We start from the raw sequence: 26,555 nt of genomic DNA on the forward strand, positions 1-26,555 counted from the left end.
AGGCCTCATTAAAGTGCTGATCTATATTAATCACTAATGTAGGAAAACAGTCTTCCTATTCTCCTTCTGTCTTTTTTTGTGCTGTTGCATCGGTGATTTCTCTTTTCATTGAAATCAGCAATGCAACAGCACAAACACATTACAAAAAAAGGAGAGAAGGAGAAAAGGAAGACTGTTTTCCTACATTAGTGATTAATATAGATCAGCACTTGAATGAGGCCTTAACCCTACTCATCCATACAATCACATAGGTCAAACAGCATAGCCATACAAAATCAACCATAAAGAATAATCCATGGACAGGCAGTCATGTCGCCAGTAAGTATAAGTCGTCATTTACCAAACAATAAAAACAATAAAGACAAATAATTCAGAGGCAACAACCCAAACCAAGGGCTAACCAGGAGAATACACACTTGCCTATAGGGTTTCGGTACTTTAAATTCTCTACCCAGGCAAGTGGCGTGCCTACCATAAATTCCCCATGGTATCCCCGTGTTAGGTATCACCCCCAAAATATATGCCTAAGAAAAACAAGCAAATGTAGAACAACCAAGTAACACCAAAACAAGCTTATTTTCATTTTTACTCCCCAATGAATTATTTTTTAGAAAGAAAATGAAAAGAAGAAGGTTCAGAAAAAGCAGATTTAGATTATGATTATCTCAGCTTAGATACCAATATACAGTTATGAAAACTCGATTTATTTTTGGCACACAGTGCGCGGTAGCGACGCTAGCGGCTAAAGACAGGAAACTGGTATTAGTATCTAATTGGTAACAGGAAACTGGTATTGGTATCTAAGCTGTGTATGCAAGAAAACAAAATTGTGTTCCCGCCTATGGTGCTGCAGTACGATCTACGCGTCAGAGCGCGGGCTTGGAGGAGGCGCCAAGCTCAGAGTTCTGTAACAAAAGCTTCCCATGGGCAAGATAGGAGTTTTCATAACTGTATTGGTATCTCTAAGCTGTGATGGATACAAAGACAAAGTCTGGTTGGTATTTTAATGTTTAGAGAGTATCATAATTTGAACTTGACAGAATCGTCACCGAACCTGTTAGCAGTGGATTTTTCAGTATCTTAAGCTTTTAAAGTTAATCTTCTGAAGCCAAGGGAATATTTTTAAAGCTAAGAAAATGATTTCATTATAGAGAAACATTAATTTATATATATATAGTTTTTTTATAACCCAATTTGTCTGAGGGTATAATTTTTTCTGTACAGGGCAGTTTCTCCATTTTTGGTGATATTTGCTCTGTTACCATTGATAATCAATTTTGCTAAAGAGAAAGTTAGTTAGAAAGTAGGCTAGAGAACTTTTGGCTATAAAAAACAGAAATGATATCTGTAATTGTAATCGCAACATCAGCAACCCAAGAAAATCTTGGAACATTTAAAAAAAAAAAATTAAAAGAACATTTATTTAAAAAAAAACCAATTGTAAGTTCAGTAGCTTCTGTTACCCTTCACTATTCCGTTTACACTACAGTTGTAGTAGCCTAAAGAAAAAAAATGCAAAGAATTCACAATGTAAACCACACTAACGTAAACAGTCAAATGTAAACAAGAGGGACTGCCAAGGATATATTCCAAAAGCAGAGCAAACATGCCAGAGGCAAAAAGACTTGAATATGACAGCTATCGTTTACTTTATGAACTGAAAAAAAGTTAAAGTTATGAACTGAATCTTACATCACAGCCCGAGTAGCGCCAAGTCCCTGTTTTGTGACTTGAGGAAATGGTAGTTTAAATGTTGGATTTGGGAAAATTTTATTGCAAATTAAGTCAAAGTTTAGAAATTAAACAGTGGTTTAGCAAAAGAGTAAATATTTCTTAATTAAGTGTCTCGGCTATTTCCAGTAGAAAATATATATCGAGGAAAATATATATCGATAGAAAATATAATCGATAGAAAATATATATAAATATATATCCATAGAAAATATATATCGAGGAGAGGAATCCATCATGCGTGCCATCAAGTCTGGGCATCATCTGAACAATAAGAGAATTTCCATGCGTAGACAATGGAAGGTCTTGCAGTGGCCTTTGGTCAGTTCTAATGACAGAAACTGATTTAATACTCCAGTCGTCATCAAAAATTTTTTTAAATATATTAGGTGTCCTGAGAAATTTGGAGATAGCCATTTTGCTCAAAATCCTCGAAACGATCAATAAATATGGCTCTAGGGATTGCAATACCCCCCCTGTCTCTGGGACAAGGGCCACAAATAACACAAATTGCCCAGTATTACCAAATGGGTTCTACAGTGGCGAAAAGGACAGCTTTTTTTATTTTCAGTGTGCAATTGGCTCAAAATCTTCATTGATCGTTCTCTGGGGCAATAACACCGAATCCTTTTTTGTGTAAGGGGGCTTGTGGTCCTAGAAGTGGGCCCCAGAGATTTTGTCCCAGATCATGTTAAAAAAAAGTGAGGCCATAATTTTTTATCTAAAAAAAGTAAAACATAACATAAAAAGATCTTTTTAAAAAGTAGTATAATGAGATAGGTGTATATAGGTGTATCCAACCAGGTTGGATTGAGCCTTGTACAAGACGAAAAACTATGTAGATTTGTATATATAAAATATGTAGGATATGTATGATATGTAGAACTATGTATGAAAATAATGTGAACAATAGTCCCTCTCTCCATCAACAAAAAATTATATGGCTATTGTTACTATTGTGAAAAAAAAACTATTGTTAAAAGTTAAACGCAAAACACCTGCTGCTCAACCAAAATTTTAACTGAATATTCAAATTTTGGCAAGCATTTATATTATAATCCAATACTTCACAATTTAAGTAGAAAAACTGAAAAACAAACCTTACAAGCATTACAAACGTTAACAAATAGCAACAACTAAGTGAATTAAAAACAAACAAAAATGGAGAGGAAAATAATATTTTCCAAAAATGAGGTTCTTAAAAGAAAAGTAAATAACCCTATTAAAGCCGAAAACAATCAAAAAGAAGCCACATATTCATTCATACTTAAAACGAACAAAAATTACCATCAATGAATAAACGAAACCCAAAACAAACAGTAGTCCTTAAAAAATCCTAACTAAACCCTAAAGCGTAGATAAATTGAAATTAATAATCAAATCAGCAATATTGACCATTATGGAGATCCTCTTTGCTATCAAAACCACATCATTAAAAACATACATCTTTACCTACAAAATCGTATTTAGAAATCTGTCTCCAAGGAGAAGTGAAGGAAAAGTTGAGCTCCGAGTCTTTTGTGAAAAAGAAGCTGTTTTCTACTCTGCAATCTTAGTGGTTAAATACTTTTGTCATTTAAAATACATGAGAGTCGAGGCATCTTTTTCGTCGGATCTTTTATTGAAAGATATGACAATGATATTCACTATTAAGACCTACAAAGTGCCCTAAAATCAGTGCTTTATAAAAGGCATTACGACATATCTAATGACTTTCAATTATGATTGACTAGAGAGAAACTTGGACACTGCTACATAGCTAAAAATAATGTTAACGATTGTGAAGAACATTTGTCTTCTATAAAATATTTACCTCATAAGAATAAATACGGAAGAGCATTTTAATTCTACGTCTTCGTTAAGGATTAACCATTTCCGTCTGTGTTACCAGAAAAGACAACTAATCGAGAAATTATTTTGTGTATTTAATTTTTATTTTTTACTTTTTTATCGGCTTTGTTCTATTCCTCTCGAGAATTTTCTTGCTAATTACCAAATTTGTCCTTTGTTTATGCAAATGAATAAACTTATTTATTTTCAGGATGTTTCCATCTCGCTTTTTTTCTATAGGTGTTTTCTTTATGTAGTAAGATTCAAGGTTGAAAAAAGAGCTGCCTTTGAGAACAGCTGTGGTCTTTCTTTTTGGTCCCACTATTAGGGCCTAGAGATACTAAGGGATCCCTAAAGCATTTTTTACGGCTAACCCAGCCTCTCTTTGAGGCTTTGTGGTGTCAAGCCTCAAATAGAACCGAACTTAACCACCATATTCGTCTGCTTGTCAATGAATACAAAACTATAATACAGCCACGAAGGCAAGAAAAGACTCAATTCAAAGTCAATGTGGACATTTACCAAGCTATCTCCCGCTCTAGAATATTTTCTGATGGTACCTTCGATAATTGAGTATCAGTGGTGGCTCGGGCCTCTCTTACATGGGTAAAATGTTAATTAGCACCCCCCTTCCCCTCTCTCCCATAAATTTTCACGCCAAACTTTAAAAAAAAATTCATTTATTAACGAAGTTATTTTCAGTATATTAATTAATCAATCATTTTTATTTTTTAATTATTTAAACTATTTGATTATCGCTAACTGTTTTTATTTAATTGTTTCTTTGTTTATTCTTGTTTTACTAATTAATTAATAACTTATTAACTATTTTTCCTTATTTTTCCAAATTTTAGCGTAAAGAGCGGGGCTGTTTCAAAATGGCTATCTGAAAATTTTGATCCAGCGACTTTGAGAAAAATGAGCGTGGGAGGGGGACTTAGGTGCCCTTGAATTTTTTGGTAACTAAAAAACAGCACTGTCATTTCTAATTGCTTTTAGAATGAGCCCTCTCACGGCATTCTAGGATCACTGGGTCAATACAATCACCCCTGGGGAAAAAACAACAACAAAAAAACAAATAAACACGCATCCGTGATCTGTCTTCTGGCAAAAAACACAAAATTTTTTATTTTCATAGATAGAAGGTTCAGACTTCTACAGTAGTGTTCTCTCATACGCTAAATCTGATGGTGTGATTTTTGTGAAGTCTGTTAAGTTTACGTTATAAATTCTATGACTTTGAGGGGGTGTTTCCCCCTATTTTCTAAAATAAGGCAAATTTTCTCAGGCTCATAACTTTTGACGGGTAAGACTGAACTTGATGATAAGACTAAACTTACATATTTAAAATCAGCATAAAATACGATTCTTTTGATGTAACTATGGATATCAGAATTACGTTTTTTAGGATTTTGCTTACTATTGAGCCGGGTCGCTCCTTACTACAGTTTGTTACCTCGAACTGTTTGATATGAGTCAATCTGAAACCAAATTAACCAGCTGAATGAAAAAATAGACATAAAAGAAGTGCACCCCTCTACTGTAGCTTAGTATATTGTACAATGAAGTATAAATATAGAACAATCTGAGATCTGGATTAAGTCTTAGCTTTTGTTATTATTTTGCACCCGTTATTTTTTTTTCTTAAACTAATTTTTTTTTCATGTGCATAAGAAAAGCCCATTGCAAAGAAATATTTCTTCTTGTTCAAAAAAACTTAAGCACCCTATCTATGAAAGCTATATATTACATAACTATAGAAACAAAGATTTTTAGACTTAAAAACATATTTGTGCGTAACTGAGCCCCGTTCAACTCAAGCCATTTAACTGAATCCATATTAAACTGAATCCGCGTGCAGGTTAACTCCCACTTAACACAACCTCATCTAACTCAGCTCCCGCTTAACCCAACCTTTATTACACTCAACCTCCATGCAATTCAACCCTAATCTAACTAAATTTTCGTGCAACTCAATCCTTCTCAGGCAACTCAAACGGTTGAGGTAAAGGAGGGTTGAACTGCACCAGGCTTCAGTTGAGTTGTAAAAGAGTCAAGTTGCGGGGGATTAAGCTAAATCAGGATTGAATTGCACGGGGGATGATATAAATGAGTGGTGAGTTGTATAGGGGTTTAGTTGAACATCGTTGAGTTGCACTAGGTGGAGTTGAATGGGGGTTGAGCTAAATGAGGCTGAGTTAAACGGGATTCACACGAGGATTCACACGGGATTCACAGAGGTTGATTCACAAGGTGTTTGATTTAAAAGGGGGCACAGAGGTTCAGTCGCACAAAGTCGCATAAAGGTTCAGTTGCAAAGCTTTACTTTCACTACCTTGAAATTTAACAAAACAACAACGGGTACATAGAAAAGAGGGTAAAAAAAAAGATAAGGTTATTCGGCTTCCCTTTCTGACATATGCTTCAGGAATGATGTGATAGACAAAAAATATGTAACAATTCAGAAAATTAACCTACAGAATCAAAAAAATACCTAATCTCAAAATATAGAACGAATATCTCATTTATTTTTGTTTTTGAACATTCATAAAATATTACCAAAATTACCTGAAATGATTAAACTCCCGATTATTTTTTTCCATTGACAGCTAAAGGAGGCCCTAGATGGTCAATCATTTTGATCAAAAGTCTCCCTCAATCGACTGACGTGTGGTTTAATCAACTTTCAATCGACCCTTCAATCTTGACCAAAGCTTAACTAACACACTGCTTTTGATCAAAATGATTGAGTCATTTGAACTTTCTATCAATCACCGTCAACGTCATCATGCTTGAGTCAATCGATTGATGGAAGCTTTTGATCAGAATGATTGACCGGCTAAGGCTTCCTTAAGAATTCTTTTTTGATTTATTTTCAATTGATTTCTGTTTGGCAAGCCTGAAATTCTATCCATGGAGATTATGCGTTAGTGCGCCAAATAAATAAACAAAAAAAAAAGAAGAAATGGTTGCGGGTAGGATAAGGATATTAATCCTTCAGAGCCATTGATGGCGTATAGGGGGCCTAATCAACGTTTCAGTTCCTGCATTTCTTTTTTTTAAAGGGATAGGTAGCAACCATATCAGCCAACCTTGCAGTAGCAGGAGTCAGAAATCGGACCTTATATTGCAAGTATTTCCATTCGAAGAATCTGATGTGGGAAAGAAATTTTCTGGGGAATTTTCCAGTGGAGATTTTACAAACAGGGTGAGGGAGGGTGATTTTCCCGAATTTGTATGCGGAATTCTTTTTGTTTGTCAAACTCTCTCTTTGGCTGCTCAACTTTACGTCTGGAGAGAATGTTCCGAAGAAAGTTTTCCGAGGAAAGTTTTATGCGGAATTCTTTTCTTTTGTCTTACTTTCTATTTGGCTGCTCAACTTTACATCTGGAGAGAACGTTCCGAGGAAAGTTTTCTGTAGTGATGGAATTGTTTGAGGGACTGCTGGGGAGGCATCCCCCCAAATAAAGATCAATTTCTGTTTGTTTTTAGTTTTAATGCTGCTCCTTATTTTTAGTTGAAAAATATGTTTATTTCTATTATTTACTTTTAATTTGTCCTAAGAAACTGTACTTTTTTGAATAAATTGGTCTTCCGCGTTCGGCCTTATGTAAAGCAAAAGTAATAAATATTTCGTCCCACAGAAAGTGTATATTCTCTAAAAAAAATTCCGTATATTTTGGATTTTACATGTAGACAATAGACAAATAGCTTGCAGCCACACACCTAAGGATCGCGGGGGGGGGGGGGGTCATGTCCTCCCCAAAGGTATGGTTATTGGACCTTTAAACTAGGCAACAAAATGGTTTTCTCAAATTTTTGACCGAAAAAGAGGCATGGATTAGTTACGCTCCTATATTTTTGGCCAAATAGCAAGAGCACTAGGACTTATAATTTTTATTCGAGTGAGCCCTCTCTCAATCTTCCACGACCATTGGTTGATATGATAGCCTCGGGGAAAAATAACAATTAGAGATATCTGTGATATTTCTTCTGGTCAAAAATATGCAATTCCAAATTTTTATAGATAGAAGCTTGAAACCTCTACAACAGGGTTCTCTGATACGCTGAATCTGATGGTGTGATTTCCATTGAGATCCCATTATGACCCTCCCCTTTTTTGAAAATCAGGCAATTGTTTTCAGAATCACAACTTATGATAGGTAACATTAAACTTAACGAATCTTATATATTTGGAATCAGCTTAAAAAGCCAATTCTTTTGTTTATCAATTATTATGAAAATTCTTTTCTAGGGATTTGAGACGCTCCTTGCTTGCAGTTAATTACCATAGACTGTTTGATCTGAACTAACATTAATTAGAATTTAGTTTGCTTTGAATTTTCGTAGTTCAGCTGCATTGTCAACGCTGCTGCACCGGCATTGCAATTTTTCTAGCACTACTAGCACTACTCTAGCACTACTAGCACTACTCTAGCACTACTAACACTACTCTAGTACTACTAGCACTACTAGCACTACTCTAGCACTACTACCACTACTGGTCAATTGCACCTGTAGTTTTGATAATCTATTAAAGCCATACTATTTCATTTAGCCTATCCTGTACACGCATTTTTTGTATTCCAATGTAAACCAGTAACCTACCCTGTAAACCCATTTTCTGTTAATTCATATCTGTGTGGAGGCACTGTATGGGTTTCCACAAAAGAAATCCATACTTTCCCTGTACTATTTATTCCTGTCATTAAATAGACGTTAGAAACAGCAAGTTTGAGTCGAGCAAGTGAAAGTCGAGTTAAATCGAGCAGCGAAAATTGACAAAAAAAAACTCACACAAAAAAACTCAAAAGACAAAAAAAAAATATGTTCATTTTTGTTACGTTTTACGAGCCAGACAGACTTTTCAAGGGGAATAGTTGCCAAGTAGCACTGCGAAGTAGCATTCCTACTATGCTACCCCACTTTTCGGTGCCTTTTGACCGTGAGTACAGGGGTTCAAATCCTGGTGTCTCTGGGTACTTGGTTCAAAACTAGGGTCAGTGGCGTGACTCTGTAAGCTCAGCCAGAATCGACCCAGCTCTAAATAGGTATCTTGGGAAATCTAAGGAAGGTGAACAGGAAAGGTGTACGAAAGTGCAGGATAAATGGACCTCGGTTCTCCACTGCACTTCCAGGTTGAAGGGCCACGACATGGAGATCAACACCACCGGTAGGGACTGTAAAGTCAAATACCGTATTGTTTACCCTTTTCACCGTATTCCCTCTATCTTTTGTATAAGTTGCGCGTTTTCAAAAGCTCTTGCCAAACTTATTTCTACTTCTAATTTAAAGTTTTCCAAATGTACCTTTCTATAGTTTATACTTTTATGCTAAAAAGGAGAAAATAAAAAAAGCAGGTAAAATGCCCTTAAAAATTAGAAATCGTTTACGTCTTCCTCAGACTCATCCAAATTACAATCTTCCTCGGGCAATATTTTTAAGTAAACATTGTCATGTAAGAATAAGTCTTTAAAACCAATTGGAACGCTATTCCATTCTATTGGACAATATTCATCATAAATAGGAAGGGCTTCACATTGCCTGTTTACAAAACATAGTTCTCCAATGGTGACTAGATTTGATCTGAAAGTAAAAAGAGAAAATAAATAAATAAGTAATTGGCTAGGTGTATATATATAGCCTTTATTTATTCGGTTGAATTTAAAGTTAAACTATTCTAGCAAAAATGTGAAATTCTTACAGAATAATTTTGGAACCACCTGAATATATATGGACAACTCAATTAGAGTAAAAGATGGAAAGATAACGTGAGGATAACAAGCGTGCAAAGACCAAATATTAGAACCAGTTACTGACAAGGGCTGGAGACCCATGCAATCTTGTAAAAAGGACACTAAGTCAAACCCTAGGGTATATGGGTATAATGAAAAGAATGCCATCTAGTAGCGTCACAAATTTAGGAAGGGTAAATACCTTCCAAGTCCATGTGACTTTGTAGGATGACAATTTGAGAGGAACTTTAGGAAAACAATTGGATAGTTTAGAATTTGACAATATAGAAAATCGATAAAGTTATAATGGGACTTGACCCTAAAAAACCTCATCGAGGTCTCTAGGGAGGTTGTTGTTAATTGAAATCTGTAGTATTTGTTATGTATTTTTCTCATATTGTTCTTCTGTTTTGTTGTTTTAAAAAAATTCTCTCTCTCTCTCTCTCTCTCTCTCTCTCTCTCTCTCTCTCTCTCTCTCTCTCTCTCTCTCTCTCTCTCTCTCTCTCTCTCTCTCTCTCTCTCTCTCTCTCTCTCTACAGTTTTGATAAAGTTTTGAAGTTGTAGGAGATATCTTAGGAAGAAAAGTTATGGACGTAGCAGGGTAGAAGACAGAAAAGGCTTGTACGAGAAGTAACTGAGTGATAAGTTTTAAGAGAAGAGAAGGAAAGTGAGCAGGAAGTAAAAAGGAAGGAAGTAAAGAAGGCATAAAAATATTTGAATTAAGGAAAAAATGGAGCAAAAAATATACTTACCAAAGATCATGAAGATGCCACCAGTCTGCAAGATAGTATGGTATTCTATTGGAATGTTAAGAAATTGAAAAGAAATAATCAGTCTTGATTCACCCCAGTTAAAAATACGAATGCAGCCTCAACTAATGATAAAGAGTGTTAAAGAGAGATGAACGAAAAATTCGAGAATGGGCGAAAACTTCATAAAGCTATAGGAAATTCTACAGGAAAGAATAATTTTTTTGGACAATTTAGAAGCGAAGGAAGAAGATCTTTTCTTAAACGAAAAATTCAGAAGGGATGCTATGAGAACTCAAAAAGAACAAGGCCTCAGGAGATATAAACATGTTAAACGAGTTTTTAAAATATGGTCGATGTAAATCTAGATGTAAAACTATTGAAGACAATGTGGACAATCTTTGAAAAGGGAGAGGTGTCTAGTAAATTAAGGAAAACGTCAATTAAATGTCGCTATAAGATTGGCTTTAAAAGTGAAGGTGATAATTTAAGAGGCATTTTTTAGATTTTCTAAAAAGTCCAGTACTGGACTAAGAGATAATGTATGTTTAAGGGAAAAAGAATGCGATTTTAGGAAGGGAAGGCCAAACTTTTATTCTTCTGTTAATGATAAAGATCTGTTTGAATAATCAAACTGTTACCTTTACTGATTATGAGCAGCCACTGGAGGTGCAAGACTGAGTCTGAAAATTGTCGTTATGAATACTAAGGTCAGTCAAACTAGAAATAAATGAGAGTAAAGGGGTGATTTTAGGTAATGAGAAAATCGATCAGGTGGATAGCTTCACTTACAAAGGTAGTATTATTAGAAAGATGGACGACAACCTGAAGATATACAAAGTAGAATAGCCAAGGCACTAGGAGTCTTTTCACAGTTGAAAAGAATTTAGAAGCATAAGAAGATAGATCGTCGAATCAAGGTTAAAATATTGGAAGCGATGATAGTGGTCAAGTAAGTGCAAAGCACCATGGGTGCTTCGTAATACGAAGGAAAATTAGTTCGATGTTTTCTAAAGGAGCTGCCAAGGATAATTTTAGGCGCTCATTTGACTACAGATGAAGGATGACATATTGCCAATAATTCCCCTTTTTGGCCATTCCTCTGGGGTCAAACGTAAAGCAGGTCATTACCGAATGGGGTGAGAGGAGTCCATAAGAAAGGACTTAATTTAACCAGAACTACAGGGGAGGAAGTAGAAAATATTTCAATTTCAGCACTAGTAAACTTACAGGTTAATTTTTTTGCGTTTCTAATTTACCTCCTCTCTTCATATGCGTATCCTTTCATTTTATTTAAACAACTATACAGTCGTTACACTGCTTTCAACGTGTTAGATTTGCGGCATTTATTGAGTTTTTTTTCGTAATGGCAATAAATCGCTTAATTTTAGATTACTTTTAAAGTTGAAGAAGAGCGAAAATGGAGACAGACCTGTACGAACATGTCTGTTCTTAACTTCAAAATAAAAACAAAATCAAAATAGTTTGTGCAGAAGCTAGAATTTATTCCCCTTCGTCTTTTTTTATACTACTACAAAAAAGTTTAGAGAAATAATTAAAAAAAAAATATGCACAAGGGAATTAGGATACGTAAATAAAAATGAAGAGGAACACCGATTTAATCCAATTTATAATAGTTCGATAAGTAAAAACAGAATAAAACACTATATACTTTTAATAGTGAAGAATATCAAGGATATTTGTATAAACAGTCTAATACAAATCTAACCTTTAATAATAAAGGTAAAAAAATAGACTTTATTATAGGTCGAGAAAAAAAACTCCCCCATTCCCAAAAAGTCAAAGTGTTCCCGAGTATTTGGGCAATTTTGCTGAAATTATCAAATAATTTTTTTTTTATATTATTATTACTACCTCCCACTTCCCGAACAAAATAATTCAATTCCAATAACACAATTCCACCCTTTTTTTACAAAAAAAAAAACGAAAAAAATAACACAACTCCACCCTCACTAAAACGCTAATAGCGATCGGGGACAAAGGAATGAACAAAAGAAGAAGAGAGATAAGAACTTTTAAATGAACTTTAACAATGCGTTTCAGCTTGCCTTATCCGACTTATAAGCTTTACCCCTGGTTCCCATTGCTGCGATTTCGCGCAAAATCCGGCGACACGTGACAAATGACACAAATCGTGCGACAAACGACGCAAAACCATTCGTTTTGCTGCAATGTCGGATGGATTGAATAATTTCAACTCATAAGACAAATCGCATGCGTTTTTCTGATTAAAAAAAAAAAAAAATTCTGAATTTTGCTTAACGCTCTCATTGCTTTAACTGAAGAACCTGATTTGAATTCTTCTAGAGTTTGTCGTAGCGACGCAAAAGTCTGCGTTTCTTTGTGAACCTCCATCCAATTCTGTTGTACGTCTGTTCCGTCAGAAAAAAAACGTGTCGGGATTGACGTAGCAGTGGGAACAAGGGGTAACGCTGGTTTTCTGGATTAACAGATGATAATACGGCAGGTTGTTTACTTAAACGCTATGGACAACTAAAGGAAAAACAGCAATAATCACGTGTACTCCACTGCAAACATAGCTTATTAACAAATCCCTTAAGGCTTGCCAAATTTAATCTTTACTGTCCTTCCTTGTTATCTGCATACAATTTTATTTGTTTTTCTCAATTTGAATATACTTATCTTTCTTTTTTACATATGGCGTCACGTATTTTAAATTTTCCGGGGTTACTAAGTGTAACTAATCCGACGACTATTCCATACCGTTTCAGGTAGAAATCCTCTTAGCCTTGACGTCATTTACGCCTCGTAAAATGCTAATTATAAAGCCTCGTTTTCAAGCCAACCACATCCAACACGGGTTGTGCAGATTATTGTTTTGAGAGCCGTGTTAAAGACGGGAGAATATCTTCTCAGAACCCATGTTGAACCATGCTATTCTGGCGCGTTAAAATTTTCAGGAATCCACGTCCAACAGGCTTGGGACTCGAAAGATAAAAACGTTTTAAAGTTTTTCTGGGTTTCACACGGAGAAAATGAAAACGATTTTTGTTAAACCTGCTCAAAACACGCTTCAAACCTAAACCCAACTTAAGTAATCGGGCTTGTCGGATAAGGAATCTTGCTATGTTTGACGCACCATAATAAAGAAGTTAGGTATGAATATGTGGCACCAGATAAAACAAATAAAATTAGTACAAAACAGAATGCATTGACCCCCTTTTGAATTACACGATTTTGAATTTATTAAATTTTAAACGGATGAGTGGTTTAATCAATATTTCCACGTTTACAGTTTTCTATGTCCTTGCCACTCCTATCCTAAATTAAATAAGCAAATAAAAAAAAGTTTTGCTTTAACTGAAAGTAAAGAGCAACACTAAAACTTAAAACGAACAGAAATTATTCGTATATAATAGGGGCTGTCCTCTCCTCAACACATCACTCTTTACGCTAAAGTTTGACTATTCGTCGCAACTCTACTTTTTAAAACAATAAAAACTTTAGCGTAAAGAGCGAGGCGTTGAGGAGAGGACTGCCCTTTTCATATACGGAATAATTTTTGTAAGTTTTAAGTTCTAGTGTTACTCTTTACGTCTGGTTAAAAAAAAATTATTATTTAGTTTCTGAACGTTTTCAGCTAATACCGGTTCGAATTTGGTTCACCGTACATGATATATTAAAACAAAATTTGCATATTTATTTTAGCACATTCATTCTGTACACGAAGAATTGCCCCCTCCTTAATACCTTGCTCTTTACGCTAAAGCTGCAAGCACTTTTTATAATATTTTCTAATAAAATCGAATAAAATCGAACGGCCCCGTGTTTCAGTAGATGCTCTTAAAGAGTTGGGACAAACAGTAAAACTTTAGCGTAAAAAGCAAGGTATTGAAGAGGGGGCAACCCTTCATACATAGAATGATTTCTGTTCGTTTTTCAAATAATACCGGTAAATCTGGCTCACTCTCTATGAAATATACCCCTCCCCTTCATGGAAAATTATTCAGTGGAAATTTCATCCAACGGAAAGTGCCCCCCACGGTCAAATTCCCTCCGGACATTTCCATCCTCAGCGAGAATCTCCATCCCTGTAAAATTACTTGCGGAAGATTCAGCCTGAAAAATTCTCCATAGCATTCTTTCATTAGAATAAGATTATAATCTGTCACTCAATCACTCCAGAAATTCCACCTTCCGTGGAAATTACTTCCCTAAAATCAAAACCACGGAAAAAAGCCCCAGCATAATTCCACCGGAACATCTCCAAATGAAAAATTTGACAAAGAGAATTTAAGGCAATTAAAAAAAAAATTTAGTATAGTAATTCTATCCACCCACCCCCCTAAGTAACATTTCTCCTGGAATATTCACCCAAAGAAATTTCTCTCCCCAATGAAGATTCTCGCTATAGAATCTAGCATACCCTTCACCCCCCCCCCAAAAAAAAATTGTCTGTATACTTTCTAATAACGAGTACTATATGAAAACAATGGGCGAATTTCATAACTTACGGGCCTCTCCCCACGGACTTTGGGGGGTCAGTTTACACCTAAAAACATAAATCTTTGATCTTTCAACTATACTGAACAAAATGGTTATCTCAAAATTTTGACCAAATCATTTTGGGGGGAAATGGGTTACTTGAGTTAATTTACTACTAGTACTACTACTAACAACTTACTGCAGCACCAAGTCGCCTGATGCCAACACAACGATGCACACTCCTCCTCCATTCTAATATATTCAAAGCCTCTCTCTTTACACCCTCCCAAGAAGTTTTTGTTCCCTTGAATCTCTCCTTAAGACATCCTCCCATCTTTTTCTAGGACAACCTGCTTTTCGTTTTGCCCTAGACGGTTTCCCGACAAGGAAATTTAATTTAATTTGCATCCATGTTTTCTCCTTAAGTTAGGTTAACTGGATGCAAACCGATACAAACGCGGAATTTTTTGGACAAGAAGCACATTTGGGGAAGAAACCGAATGTTTTAGGAAACAAAATAATAACATTGGACTAATTCGGACGTTGTAAGAAAACATCAAAAGAGAGCGAGACACGTGAGATTTCAGAGAAGTAAACACAATTATCAGTGTTCAAACTACAGATGCAAAATTCATTTTATAGATATAGATTACACTATCGGATGCCATTATTTATTACAACTACATTTCATAGTTTGACGTAAAAAAAAAGAAAAAAAAATGCAATTAAAAATGACCATGAAAAAGAATGATTTTCACCCATTCGACAATGAGAAACAAAGAGACAAAATCAAATATTTTGGCAAGTACCCCAGTGCCAAAAGAAAAAAATAGCTTTTTGAAGGTAACTGTAACAAAGAAACACCGAAACATATAAACAAAAACCAAGCCAAAATAAATGAAACTACCACTAGTACTACTAACAACTCACCGCAACACCAAGCCACCTGAGGCCGACATATCTATGCCCACTCCTTCTCCGTTCCAATCTATTCAAAGCCTTCCTCTTTACACACTCCCAGGAACTTCCCTTTTCCCTTAAATCTTTCCTTATGACATCCTCCCACCCAACCGAGGTCTTTCACTTAGCCCTAGACGGCTGGCTGAAAAGGACAAACTTTAAAAGAGTATTCACAAATCAGACTGGGCAGGAATTCTTTGCGGATTAGCAGAGCGATTAGCATAGCTTGGCTACTTATCTCATTTTGTTAATAAATCAAGATCAAATGATCTTGGTTTAAAATGAGAAAGATATTATTAGAATTAATTTATTGTAAACTGGGTTTATATAAATATTTCCAGTATCTCTATTTATAGCAAGGCATCTATTTATGCAATTTTCAATGTTTCAATCAGCTCCTTAAAAGATTGTGGCAAACCATTACTGTAAATTGCCTCCTTAAAAGATTGTGGTAAGCCATTTATTGTGGTAATTAAGATTTTATTTGATAACACTTAAGAATATTATTTGATTCTCTTGGGATTAAATTAATGAAATGTATTGGGCTTATGGAAAGATCCACTTATGGAAAGATCATTACTTATATAGATCTCCGAATTTGAGCCCAAAGCTGAGACGTGAAGTCGTTTTTGTCATAACGTAATCTATGATGACATTGAAGAGCTATGGGGCCACTGCACATCCTTGGCGCACCCCTGTCGTGATTTGAAAGAACGGGCTGCGCCGACCATTTACTTGTACACAGCTCTCCGTCCCATGGTGCAGCGCCTTGAGAAGTCTGCAATATTTCTCGGGTAGGCCAGTCAACTCTAGAATCCGCCAAAGAGATTTTCGATCGACTGAGTCAAATGCAGCACGGAAGTCAACGGAGGCGAAAAATGCTTTCTATCGGAACTCTGTGGTCTTCTCTACTATTTGTTGAATCGTGAAAATCTGCTCGATGATTGAACGATCCGACATAAATCCAGCTTGCTCCGATCGTCTGATTTTTCGAATGATGCTCCGACATCGATTCAGCAGGACCATTGAAAACAGTTTGCCAGGGACTGACAGTAGGGTTATTCCCCGGTAGTTGGAGCAGTCGCTTTTCGAACCTTTTCTCTTCCATAAGGGGATGATGACGCCCTTCCACCAATCCTCGGGAATTATCTCTGTTTGCCAGATTGTAGAGAACAAGGTGTGCAGAAACAGGAGCATTGCAGGACCTCCATATTTTAGCAGCTCTGAGTTTAAGCCACAGATAACAGCAGCTTTATTATTCTTGAGTCTTTTACTGCATGTCCAATTTCTGAGGGGCTGAAAGGCTCATCTGGAGGAACATCTGTTCCAGGTCTTTGACTGCAAGGTTGGCTGGGACTATCATTAGGAAGCGCAGACGGACCAGTATTGTTGAGGAGCGAACAGAAGTGGTCCTTCCACCGCTCAAGACAAGAACCTTCGTCAGAAAGAAGTGCACCATCCATGGACAGGACGAGACCCAAGGTGGGAGTTTTATTTTCAGTGAGGTCTCGGAGATGCTTGAATAGGCTGCCCATGTCTTTCTTTTTTGCAGCTAGCTCAATTTCATCGGCTTTCCTTGCAACAAACTGGGTTCTATCCTGGTGAATGAGTCTGTTCCCCACTCCATTGAGCCTCCAATATGTGGTCATGTCCCCAAGAAGTCTTACCTTCCATCCTTGCTCTAAGACTTGCAGTGATTCATTAGTTAGCCACGATTTCTTTGGATAACTTCTCTTACCAAGCACTAGTTGTGCTGCTTCGCTGGTCTGCAATTTAAAATGCTTCCAGAGATCTTCGCTGCTATTAAGTGAGCCAAGGGCCTCGAAGCGATTCGATATCTCAATACTGTGCTTCTGGCGAGTTTCCGATCGTTGTGCATGGAGGCGAGGCCTAAGACCGGCGCACACAAGCCTATGGTCTGCGTTTATAAGCTCTGCTGATCTGTAAGTTCTGCAGTTCTTCACAAATGATCTCCAGCGTTTGGAAATAATGACGTAGTCAATCATCTTCTTTGTACGACCGTCATTACTATACCACGTGTGCTGATGAATAGTTTTGCGTTGGAAGTAGGTGTTTGCAATGTAAAGGTCGTGAGATCGGCACAGTTAGGTAAGCGAAGCCCATTGTCGTTAAGTGGCTCGGGGGATACAGGACCAACTTTGCCACGCCATACACCCATATCATCACGCACTGTCACATTAAAGTCGCCAAGGAGAACAGTTTTATCATGGGGGGATACTGTTGCAAGGCATCTGGACAAAGCAGAGTAGAAATCCTCCTTAGTCGCATCATCAGAATCGTTGGTCGGGGCATAGCATACGATGACAGTCATCTTGCCATGCTTGTGTCCAAAGCGGGCCTTCATTAATCTGTCAGATACAGCTTCGTGTAAAAGTAAGGCCTTTCTTGTAAGGCTATTTAGTGCAAGGCCAACACCATTCCTTCTCGAGCTTCCTCCAGACCAGAGCAATGAGTCACTGTTACCAATTCGCTCTTCTCCACTTCCGGTAAGACGTGTTTCTGTAAGACCTGAAATTGACACTTTGTTCTTGCGAAGTTCTTCAGAGAGTAGGTTCTTTGAAGCAGGTGCATTCAGAGTCAAGACATTCCAGGTGGCTATTCGTAGCCCCCCTTCGGTCCATAAGGTTTAGTATGTCAGTCTTTCTGACGTCGTCAGCATGTCCATTGACCCGCGATGGTCGAGATCTTAAAAAGGAATCCGGGTCCGAGGCTATATTGTCACTTTTCGTAGCACTTAATTTTCTTGTGGAGGGTCGCTAGCCCAACCGACCATAGGCCTGGAATCTGATTAGAGCTAGGTAAACCTAGGTACTGAGATTCCCAGGGTGGGACCCCGCCACATGAAGTTGCGGCCGTCCTGATCGGAGTGTTTAGTTAGGGGAGAAACCCCATATCCAAAGGCACGTGGTCAGCAGACAGAGTCTGCTTCATTCCGGACGAACTCTATTCACCATTCACCCGGACGATCTCCATTTTATTGCAATTGGCTCCCTAAAAGATTTTGGTGAGCAATTTACCGTGGAAATTAGAGTTTCCTCGTCAAAAAGCACTAAATGATCAGACTGTTCTAAAATGTGAAGGGATAATTTTGGCAGAGCCGAAATTATTATTTTATTTTCACATCTTGTGGATGTATCTATTGAAAGCTGGTAATGAAGTAGTCGTCCCTCCGATGTTGACAGGGTCTGCCAATGAGATTCAGGATTTCTTTCACTTCGTGATAGCTCACTTCAAAAGGATTTTTTTTTTGCACTGAGGACAGGTGGCGGAGGTCCTTACGAAATATCTACTTAGTATTTGTTTGTGTGCGCTGGGTGAAAATCCCCATAATTACCTTGGTTATGCTTTAATTATATTCCCTCTTTTTTTTTTGTCAAACGTCAGATTAAAAGCATTCATGACGGTTTCTTGATTTCTCTGACAACAATACGTGACAATAATCCTAATTAAAATTAACATTTGAATTAAAATGGAATAGTTGTGGGCATCAAGTCATGACTAATTGTAGAGAAAGCTAAGACAGATAGTCCAATTGAGTGAGAAGAAAACCCTGGCATAAATTCCCCTTTTATTAGGATTGTATAAAAATGAGGTTAGTTCATTTATTAATAGATATATCTATCTATTAACCGTCCATGCATCATTGCTAGGGCAGTAGAACCGAGGTAGACAGTCATAGAGCTAATATAGTGATAGAACCTGCAGTTTTCCAAGAGTTTGATTAATCGGCGGCTGAGTTGAAATGTTTCAACAGCTGGGAATTATTATAGTGCCAAAACTGGCGACAAAAACGGATAAATCTGACAAATAACGAAATCGTCTGCAGACGACGTCGAGCGAAAAACTCTTTTCGACAACTAAGTCAAAATATTTCTTAACAGTCGGAAAACCACTAAGACACCACAACTGGCAACCTAAACGCATAGGATATGACGTAAAGGATAAATACATCGAGGTAATAAAAACGTGCAAAATATTTTCTGAGGCTGAGTCAAAATTTTTCAACAGAGCCGGAACATAATAATGATGCCAGAGCTGGCCACAAAAAGGATAGAATATGAGAGAAATCGCACAAATAGTTTTTGGCACGAATATCCAGGATAAGAAGCTTAAGAAAGACTTTAAAGCCTAGAAAAACTTTAAAGGCTTTAAGACTTTAAATGCTTTGAAGGAAGCATGTAGCAGTTTTGATTGTAAGGATGCGGTAGATTGGATTTGAAGGATGTCGCAGTTTTGATTTGTAAGATGTGGCAGCTATATCCCCGGTGAGTTTCAGTTTTCTTTATTGTGTACTGCCATCATACAGTGGCGTCAATTCACTAATGGTTCATAAATTGTTTTCTTTTCTTTATGAGAATATGTGTACAATTATATCCAGAATAAGAAGCTTAAGAAAGACTTTAAAGGCTAGAAAAGTTTGAAGGATTGTGGCAGTTTTGAGTTGAAGGAAGTGGCAGTTTTGTTTTGTAGGACGTGGCAGTTTTTAGCTGAAGGATGTGGTAGCTGGGGTTTGAAGGATGTGGCAGTTTTGATTTGAAGTATGTGGCAGTTTTGATTTGATGTATGTGGTAGTTTTAAGAATATAAATACGTTCGAACCCAGGATAAGGGTAAACTTACAATATTCTTTCCTTATCTGCAGTTTTATCGATTTCCAGGAGGTAGTTAAGGATTTCAGAAACCTGGACGAAAATCGTCAGACTTCGATCCATTCGATTTTCCCATACTAAGCTGCTGATCTTGAATCTTGCGTTATCTAACATTATCTGAAAGAAAAATTACGATTTTGAATTGACAAGGAGAGAATATATGATTTGCCAAAAATAATGGAAGAGAAAACAAAAATTTTTGAACAAGCAAAAAGATTGAGATAGCAGAGGTATTTTGGCAGATCTCTGCTAAGCCTTTTTCAGTGCAGGAGAATTTAAAAATCACAGAAAACGAAAAAAAGAACAAGAGCTAAGAGCTCATATAGCACTTGTGACGAGGCAAGAAGAGCTAAGAACCAAGAGCTCATATGGTATGAGCTCTAACAAAATTCTAAGAATCAATAGATTGATTTAAAAGGAAAATCAGAGGCTTAATGCCGGTCAGGATTTTAAATAAGAGCTCTGAATCACGATATCCTTCTAAATATCAAAATTCATTAAGATCCGATCACCCACTCGTAAGTTATAAATACTTCATTTTTCCTAGTTTTTCCTCTCCCTTTAGCCTCTCAGATAGTCGAATCTGGGAAAACAACTTTATGAAGTCAATTTGTGCAGATCCCTGACATGCCTACCAATTTTCATCGTCCTAGCACGTCCAGAAGCACCAAACTCGCCAAATCACTGAACGCCTCCCTCCAACTCCCCCAAAGAGAGCGAATCAAGTACGGTTATGTCAATCACGTGTCAAGGACATTTGCTTATTCTATCCACCAAGCTTCATCCCGATTCAAACACTCCAAGTGTTTTCCAAGATTTCTCCCCCCAATGTCAAAAGATCTGGTCGGGATTTGAAATAAGAGCTCTGAGACATGAATTCCTTCTAAAAATATCGAATTTCATTAAGATCCGATCACCTATTCGTAAGATAAAAATACCCCAATTTTCAAATGCTTTGGTTTACGATTTATGCTCCTTACAGATTAGCTTTCCAACAGCAACTTGACTGGTGTGTCTTAAGAGATACGACTAAATTCATTCATTGTTCTCCTTTTCTATCTAGTTTTTATTTTTGCTTTTTTTTCGAGTGGGTATCTAAGGTTATTTCACTATTTTGGTTAGAAAGTAAGATAAATATTTTAATGCGCGCTTATTTACTTTTAATTGGCTTTGGAGCTTGGGCTTCAAGATTGATTTTTGTATTTTCGTGTTTTGAATAAAGTTCCCCGTACCAGAACAACCTCCCTCCCCCTCCAAAAATTCCTTAAAAATGACAAAAATAGCAGAAAACTATGACAAATTAACAATAATTTATTCTTAATTTCATACAACTAGCTCTCAGGGGGCAAAGGGGACTGCAGCCCTGGCTCCTACATAAAGTATTCAAGCCCCCCCCCCAGACGTTTGGCAGACGTCTGCTAAGCCTTTTACTTGTGCATGGGAACATAAACACACCCAAAAAACGGAGAATTGAAAACTAAAAAAAAAAAAAAGCAGGAAAAATCAAAAGAGACGGAAAACAAAGAGAAAAGAACCCAGAGAGAAGCAGATGTAATACACACAAAAAATAATACATTAATATTAACTTATACTCCCAAGCAATAGCTTCAAAAACTAGGAGGACTAGATTCATGGCTCCTAAGGTAAAACTCTTTCCCAGCTAGTCTTCATTATTGCATACCACTCGTTGGGATTTCTTGCATTTTAACATCTTTTCATGCTTTATGACATAAACCCATACTTATCCTCTACCTATACCCAAAGCCATATCCCCCTCTCCCCAAAATGTTTGTCAGGCTTATAAAAACGTAACAAAAATGAATGCAAACAAATTTTTTTTTGCGTTTTTTAAAGTTTTTTTGTAGCCCCTCCCCCGAAAATGTTTGTACGACTCATAAATACGTTACAAAAATGATTATAAAGAAATTTTTGATGTGTTTTTTAAAGTTTTTTGTACCCCCCACCCCAATAAAAAATCCTGGATACGTTCTTACATACACCAGTAGTAATCCACCAGATTATGAGTCTCAAACAACCACTTTGTTCCTAGAGACCTCGATAAGGCTTGATTAACGGTTTACGAGATTAAGTTAGGTTTACCAACAGTTTACCAAAACTACCTTCTAATTCTGCCAGAGGCGTCAATCCTTTCAAAAAAGGGGAGGGGGCAAAAGTGAAGCTTTAAGAATCTGGGGAGGGAGTATCCAAAAAGATTTTTCAACGAAAATAAAAAAAAGTTTTTTTTTCAAAATTCTTGGGGGGAGGGGTAACAAATCTTCTCATCTTTCGAAAAGAAAAACTACTATTATAAGTTTCCGTTTTTTTTAATTAAAAAAAAAAAATATTACCTTTGATCTGAACACTGATCGACGATCATAATTTACATATTTGAATGTTAACCGTCGTAAAATTGACAAATAGCAAATGGGGTAGATAATTAGTGATATAGTCGTGCGTAAGTTGGTATTACCCACAAATATGCCAATAATGCTACCTAGGCATTATTCTTAGAAATCAAGAACTCATACATTATTTAAAAGTTCAGAGCCTACAAAGTTGAAATGAATTCAAAGTTAAAACAGCAGCCTGGCAGATTTAAATCCATCGCTTAAAGCTAAACTCAGCCGATATCACATTTTTGAATATATCGAACCCATTTGAAGGGTTTTTGAGTTAGCAAAAGCAAAGTTGCAACTTTTTACAGCCATTTAATGCTAAAAGAAAAAAAAATATATTGGTACGTAAGTGGTTTTAGTTCGCCAATAATAGAAGTTTCCACAAAATAATTTACCATATTATATTTAATAATCAATAACTTAATAATTATTTAACAATTAGCAAAATAATTTACCTGGTCCTGGGTTCTAGTCTCCCTATACACTGGATATGAGTAGTGTGCAACAACTTTGTATTTGTTCCATTTATTATAAGGGGTTCTACTCATTTCTTCGTGAATTACTGAAAATAAAGCACAAAAGATTATATTAACACATAAAAGCACTAAAATGAAGACTCTAAGTTTGGTTCCAATAGGAAAAAGTCTAGAGGGGTAGGAGTTGGGTGGTTGGCAACCCATTTCACCACTTTCCTTATATTTACAATGGCTTAATAAAATACAAAATCGCCAACAATAAGTCCCTGAATTTTAGTGAAAGAAATTTAAAAACAAATGATTTTCAAACCTTTCTTTTTTTAGAGGGGGATGGAATGTACAGAAATGTAAGGAATTACATACCCTAAAGATGAAATCCCAAAATGGTTACAACCCCGAGGGACAAGCCTAATAAAGCTCTATTCCAGAGGCACCAATTCAAGAAACTAATGGGAAGGGGAGAAATATATTTTTCAAAATGGGGGGGGAGGGGAAGCAGTTTTGTTTTCATTTTTTCTAATGAAAATACCAAAGATAAAGGTTGGCGATTACGTTCTGGTTGAGCTGAGCAGAAACCCAGTGAATCCCGTTCGCTATATTGCCAAGATTCAAGAGGTAGCAACTAAAGAGCTTGAGGTAAAGTCTCAAGGGGAGACTTGAATAGGAGACTTTGTCAAACAGTTCGTGGTAACGATCTGTAGTAAGGAGCGACCCGTCTCAATAGTAACCGAAACTCTTAAAAATTGAATTTTGATACCAATAGTTACATCAAAAGAATCGCATTTCAATGCTGATTTTAAATATATAAGTTTTATCAAGATCAGTTACACCCATCGAAAGTTAAGAGCCTGATAGAAAATAGGGGGAAACATCCCCTAAAAGTCATACAATCTTAACGAAAATCACACCATCAGATTCAGCGTATCGGAGAACGTTGTTATAGAATTTTCAAGCTCCAGTCTACAAAAATGTGGAATTTCGCATTTTTTGCCACAAGACAGATCACGGATGCGTGTTTATTTGGTTTTTTTTTTGTTTGTTTTTTTTTCCCAGAGGAAAAAAAACAAACCATGCTCTTTATGCTAAAGTTTCTTACTGTTATAAAAAGTAGAGTTAAGAGAAAGAGTCAAACTTTAGCGTAAAGAGCGGGGCGTTGAGGAGGAAAAGCCCCTTTCATGTACAGAGTAATTTCTGTTCGTTTTAAGTTTCAATGTTGCTCCTTACTTTCATTTAAAAAAAACTTGTTTTTTTTTCTATTTAATTCTAAGTGACAAAACGGCTAGTGCCTTAAAGACAGAAGTTGAAATTTAACTGGAACCACCATCAATTACAGGAGGAGACAAGATTAATAAAGCGGCTCAATTTTGGTGTTCATCCGTCTATATATAATTTGAAACGGATTTATTTTCTCTTTCTTCTTTTCTTTTTTTTTAAGACTAACTGATTCTGCAGATTTTTGTAGTACATGCCCTAAAGATGAAATCCAGAGTACTCTTTATACTCTTACAGCCTAAAGACAAGTTTAACCGTTTCCCTGGGTACTTTTCTGTTTACTGTGTAAGGTAGCCAAACGTGATCCAGATACGGCCAAACCAATACCAGAGTAGCCTAAGTTCGGTATTTTTGGCCACTTACAAAGACTTGCTTCTAGCTAGAATTGTGGTAGTGTATTCCTAGATGTCTTTTTCCGTGATGGTAACCAATTCGCTTTTGTACATTAATTAACTTCCTATCGGTTGAGTTAATGCCTGGAGAATTAAAAAAGTCAAAACCTGTCGATGAAGGGTCGATGCTCTTTGGAAACTGTCTTAATCAAACTATTTTTCAGATCCGGTGAATTTTGATATTCGGATCCCAGGAGCAAAGCTACTGGTAAATGATTTCATTACTTTACCCGGATTAACTTATTGCCAGCTAATTTTTCTTAATTCTCATGACAGTGCATTTAGTTTTTGGTGAGGGTGGGGCGCAGTGGTAATATATCAGCAGATCAGTCATCAGCTTTCTTACATATTGCGAAAAAAATTGTCACGATTAAAAATGTGACAAAGCATTAAGTTCTTCGTGTTATAGTTTATATTCTGTGTTTATTAATACTTTCGTGATTATTTTTGTATATTTTTTTAAACAGAAAAGTACCAACAAGAGTTGATCCATCCTGAAAAAAAAAAATTGTTACTAGAAGTATACCAAAACTTTATTTTGATAGAGGGTCTAAATAATTTCGGAGGAGGGAGGTCTTTGTTATTCAAGGTAAGAGGTTGTAAACCTCCAGCTTAAGGTTTCAGGCAACAGCAATTTGAATATTGTACTTTTTGGTTCAATTGGATATAGTTTTTTAGGACTTTCAGGCTCTTTTTAAAAAATCTAAAATATTCTTATAACTACAAATTCTTATAAGACTGTCCAGTTGAATCTGATTGAAAATTACCATTTTCAAAATGGTACTAAACGGGAAAGTTTCATCTCTAGTCAGTTTCTTTAAAAACCATATTTTTTTTTTAATTTGTATAATACGGCCGTCGTTCACCCTTTACTCTTTGCAGCTACGTTACAACCATGATTCTGCGAAGAAATAAATGTAGGTAAAAATAAGACAAATGGTATATAAGGTGTTAGTTCCTTAACTATCAGGCGTCAAAAGAAAAGAAAAGAAAAAAAGATACAGGTAAAATAAAGCAATATCCTTAAATTTCTGGTTTCCCTGAATTTCGCGAAAAGGAAATTTGGGAATCCAAAATCTCACTGAAAATATGCACAAACTAAAATTAATGATTTGTTTTCATGTTAAGGTTCGTAAATTAAGAACATTAATTAATGGGTAGATTTAGAAGAGTCCAATTGAGGCAAACCCACAGAAATTAAGGGTTAGCGGAAGCCATGGAATAAAGGAATAAACATGAGCATCAGGTTCTGATATTTGGAAATGCAGTCTTCGAAAAGCACTCAACATCCATTGTACAGTCTCAATCTCAAATGTTTAAGTTTCTCTAATGTCATACCGTAGTGAACGTCATCCATAAAAGTCAATGACAGTATTTGGACCACATCTTACAGATTAAAATAACAGAATCTCTTATCTAATAACTCCTCATTGACATGACAGTACTTGGGCCACATCTTACAGATGGAAAATAACAGAATCCCTTATCTGGCAACTCTTCCTTGACATGAAAGTACTTCGGGCACATCTTACAGATGGAAAATAAGAGAACCCCTTATCTGACAACTCTTCATTGACATGACAGTACTTGGGCCACATTCTTAAGATGAAAAATAACAAAATCTCTTATCTAACAATTCCTCCTTGACATGGCAGCACTTCGGTCACAACTGACAAACCCTCATTGACTTCAAGAAAATCTTAACTGAAAGCCTTGAGAATGGGAGAAGAGGAATAGTTCCAGGATAACCCTGTTCCAAAAACACCAATGAGGGAAAAGATCACCCTATACAACACCGCCAATGAAGCCTATTTGATGCGAAGCCAGGTATATGCGTGAATGCTTTTTAATGAGAGCATTCCGATAATCAGATTTAAC

The 26,555-nt window shown here is 36.3% G+C and overlaps 1 protein-coding gene across 7 annotated transcripts in view; it reads right to left on the reverse strand.

Annotated features, from left to right (window-relative positions):
* Positions 1-2,974: 2,974 nt before the first annotated feature.
* Positions 2,975-26,555, reverse strand: part of LOC136035729 (small RNA 2'-O-methyltransferase-like) — a 60,024-nt gene continuing 36,443 nt past the window's right edge. For 6 of the 7 annotated variants that reach the window (XM_065717685.1, XM_065717686.1, XM_065717688.1 and 3 more), the window contains 3 exons: positions 22,993-23,099; positions 20,113-20,258; positions 2,975-9,147 (listed from right to left, as the gene is read on the reverse strand). In XM_065717685.1, the coding sequence (XP_065573757.1) occupies positions 8,940-9,147; positions 20,113-20,258; positions 22,993-23,099 (461 nt within the window). In that variant the 3' untranslated portion in view covers positions 2,975-8,939. Of the gene's footprint in view, positions 9,148-10,686; positions 10,766-20,112; positions 20,259-22,992; positions 23,100-26,555 lie in introns of all 7 variants that reach the window. The other variant, XM_065717691.1, reaches the window with a different exon arrangement.

This window comes from Artemia franciscana, chromosome 14, assembly GCF_032884065.1.
Source record: "Artemia franciscana chromosome 14, ASM3288406v1, whole genome shotgun sequence".
In the NCBI taxonomy this organism is placed as follows: Eukaryota; Metazoa; Arthropoda; class Branchiopoda; order Anostraca; family Artemiidae; genus Artemia; species Artemia franciscana.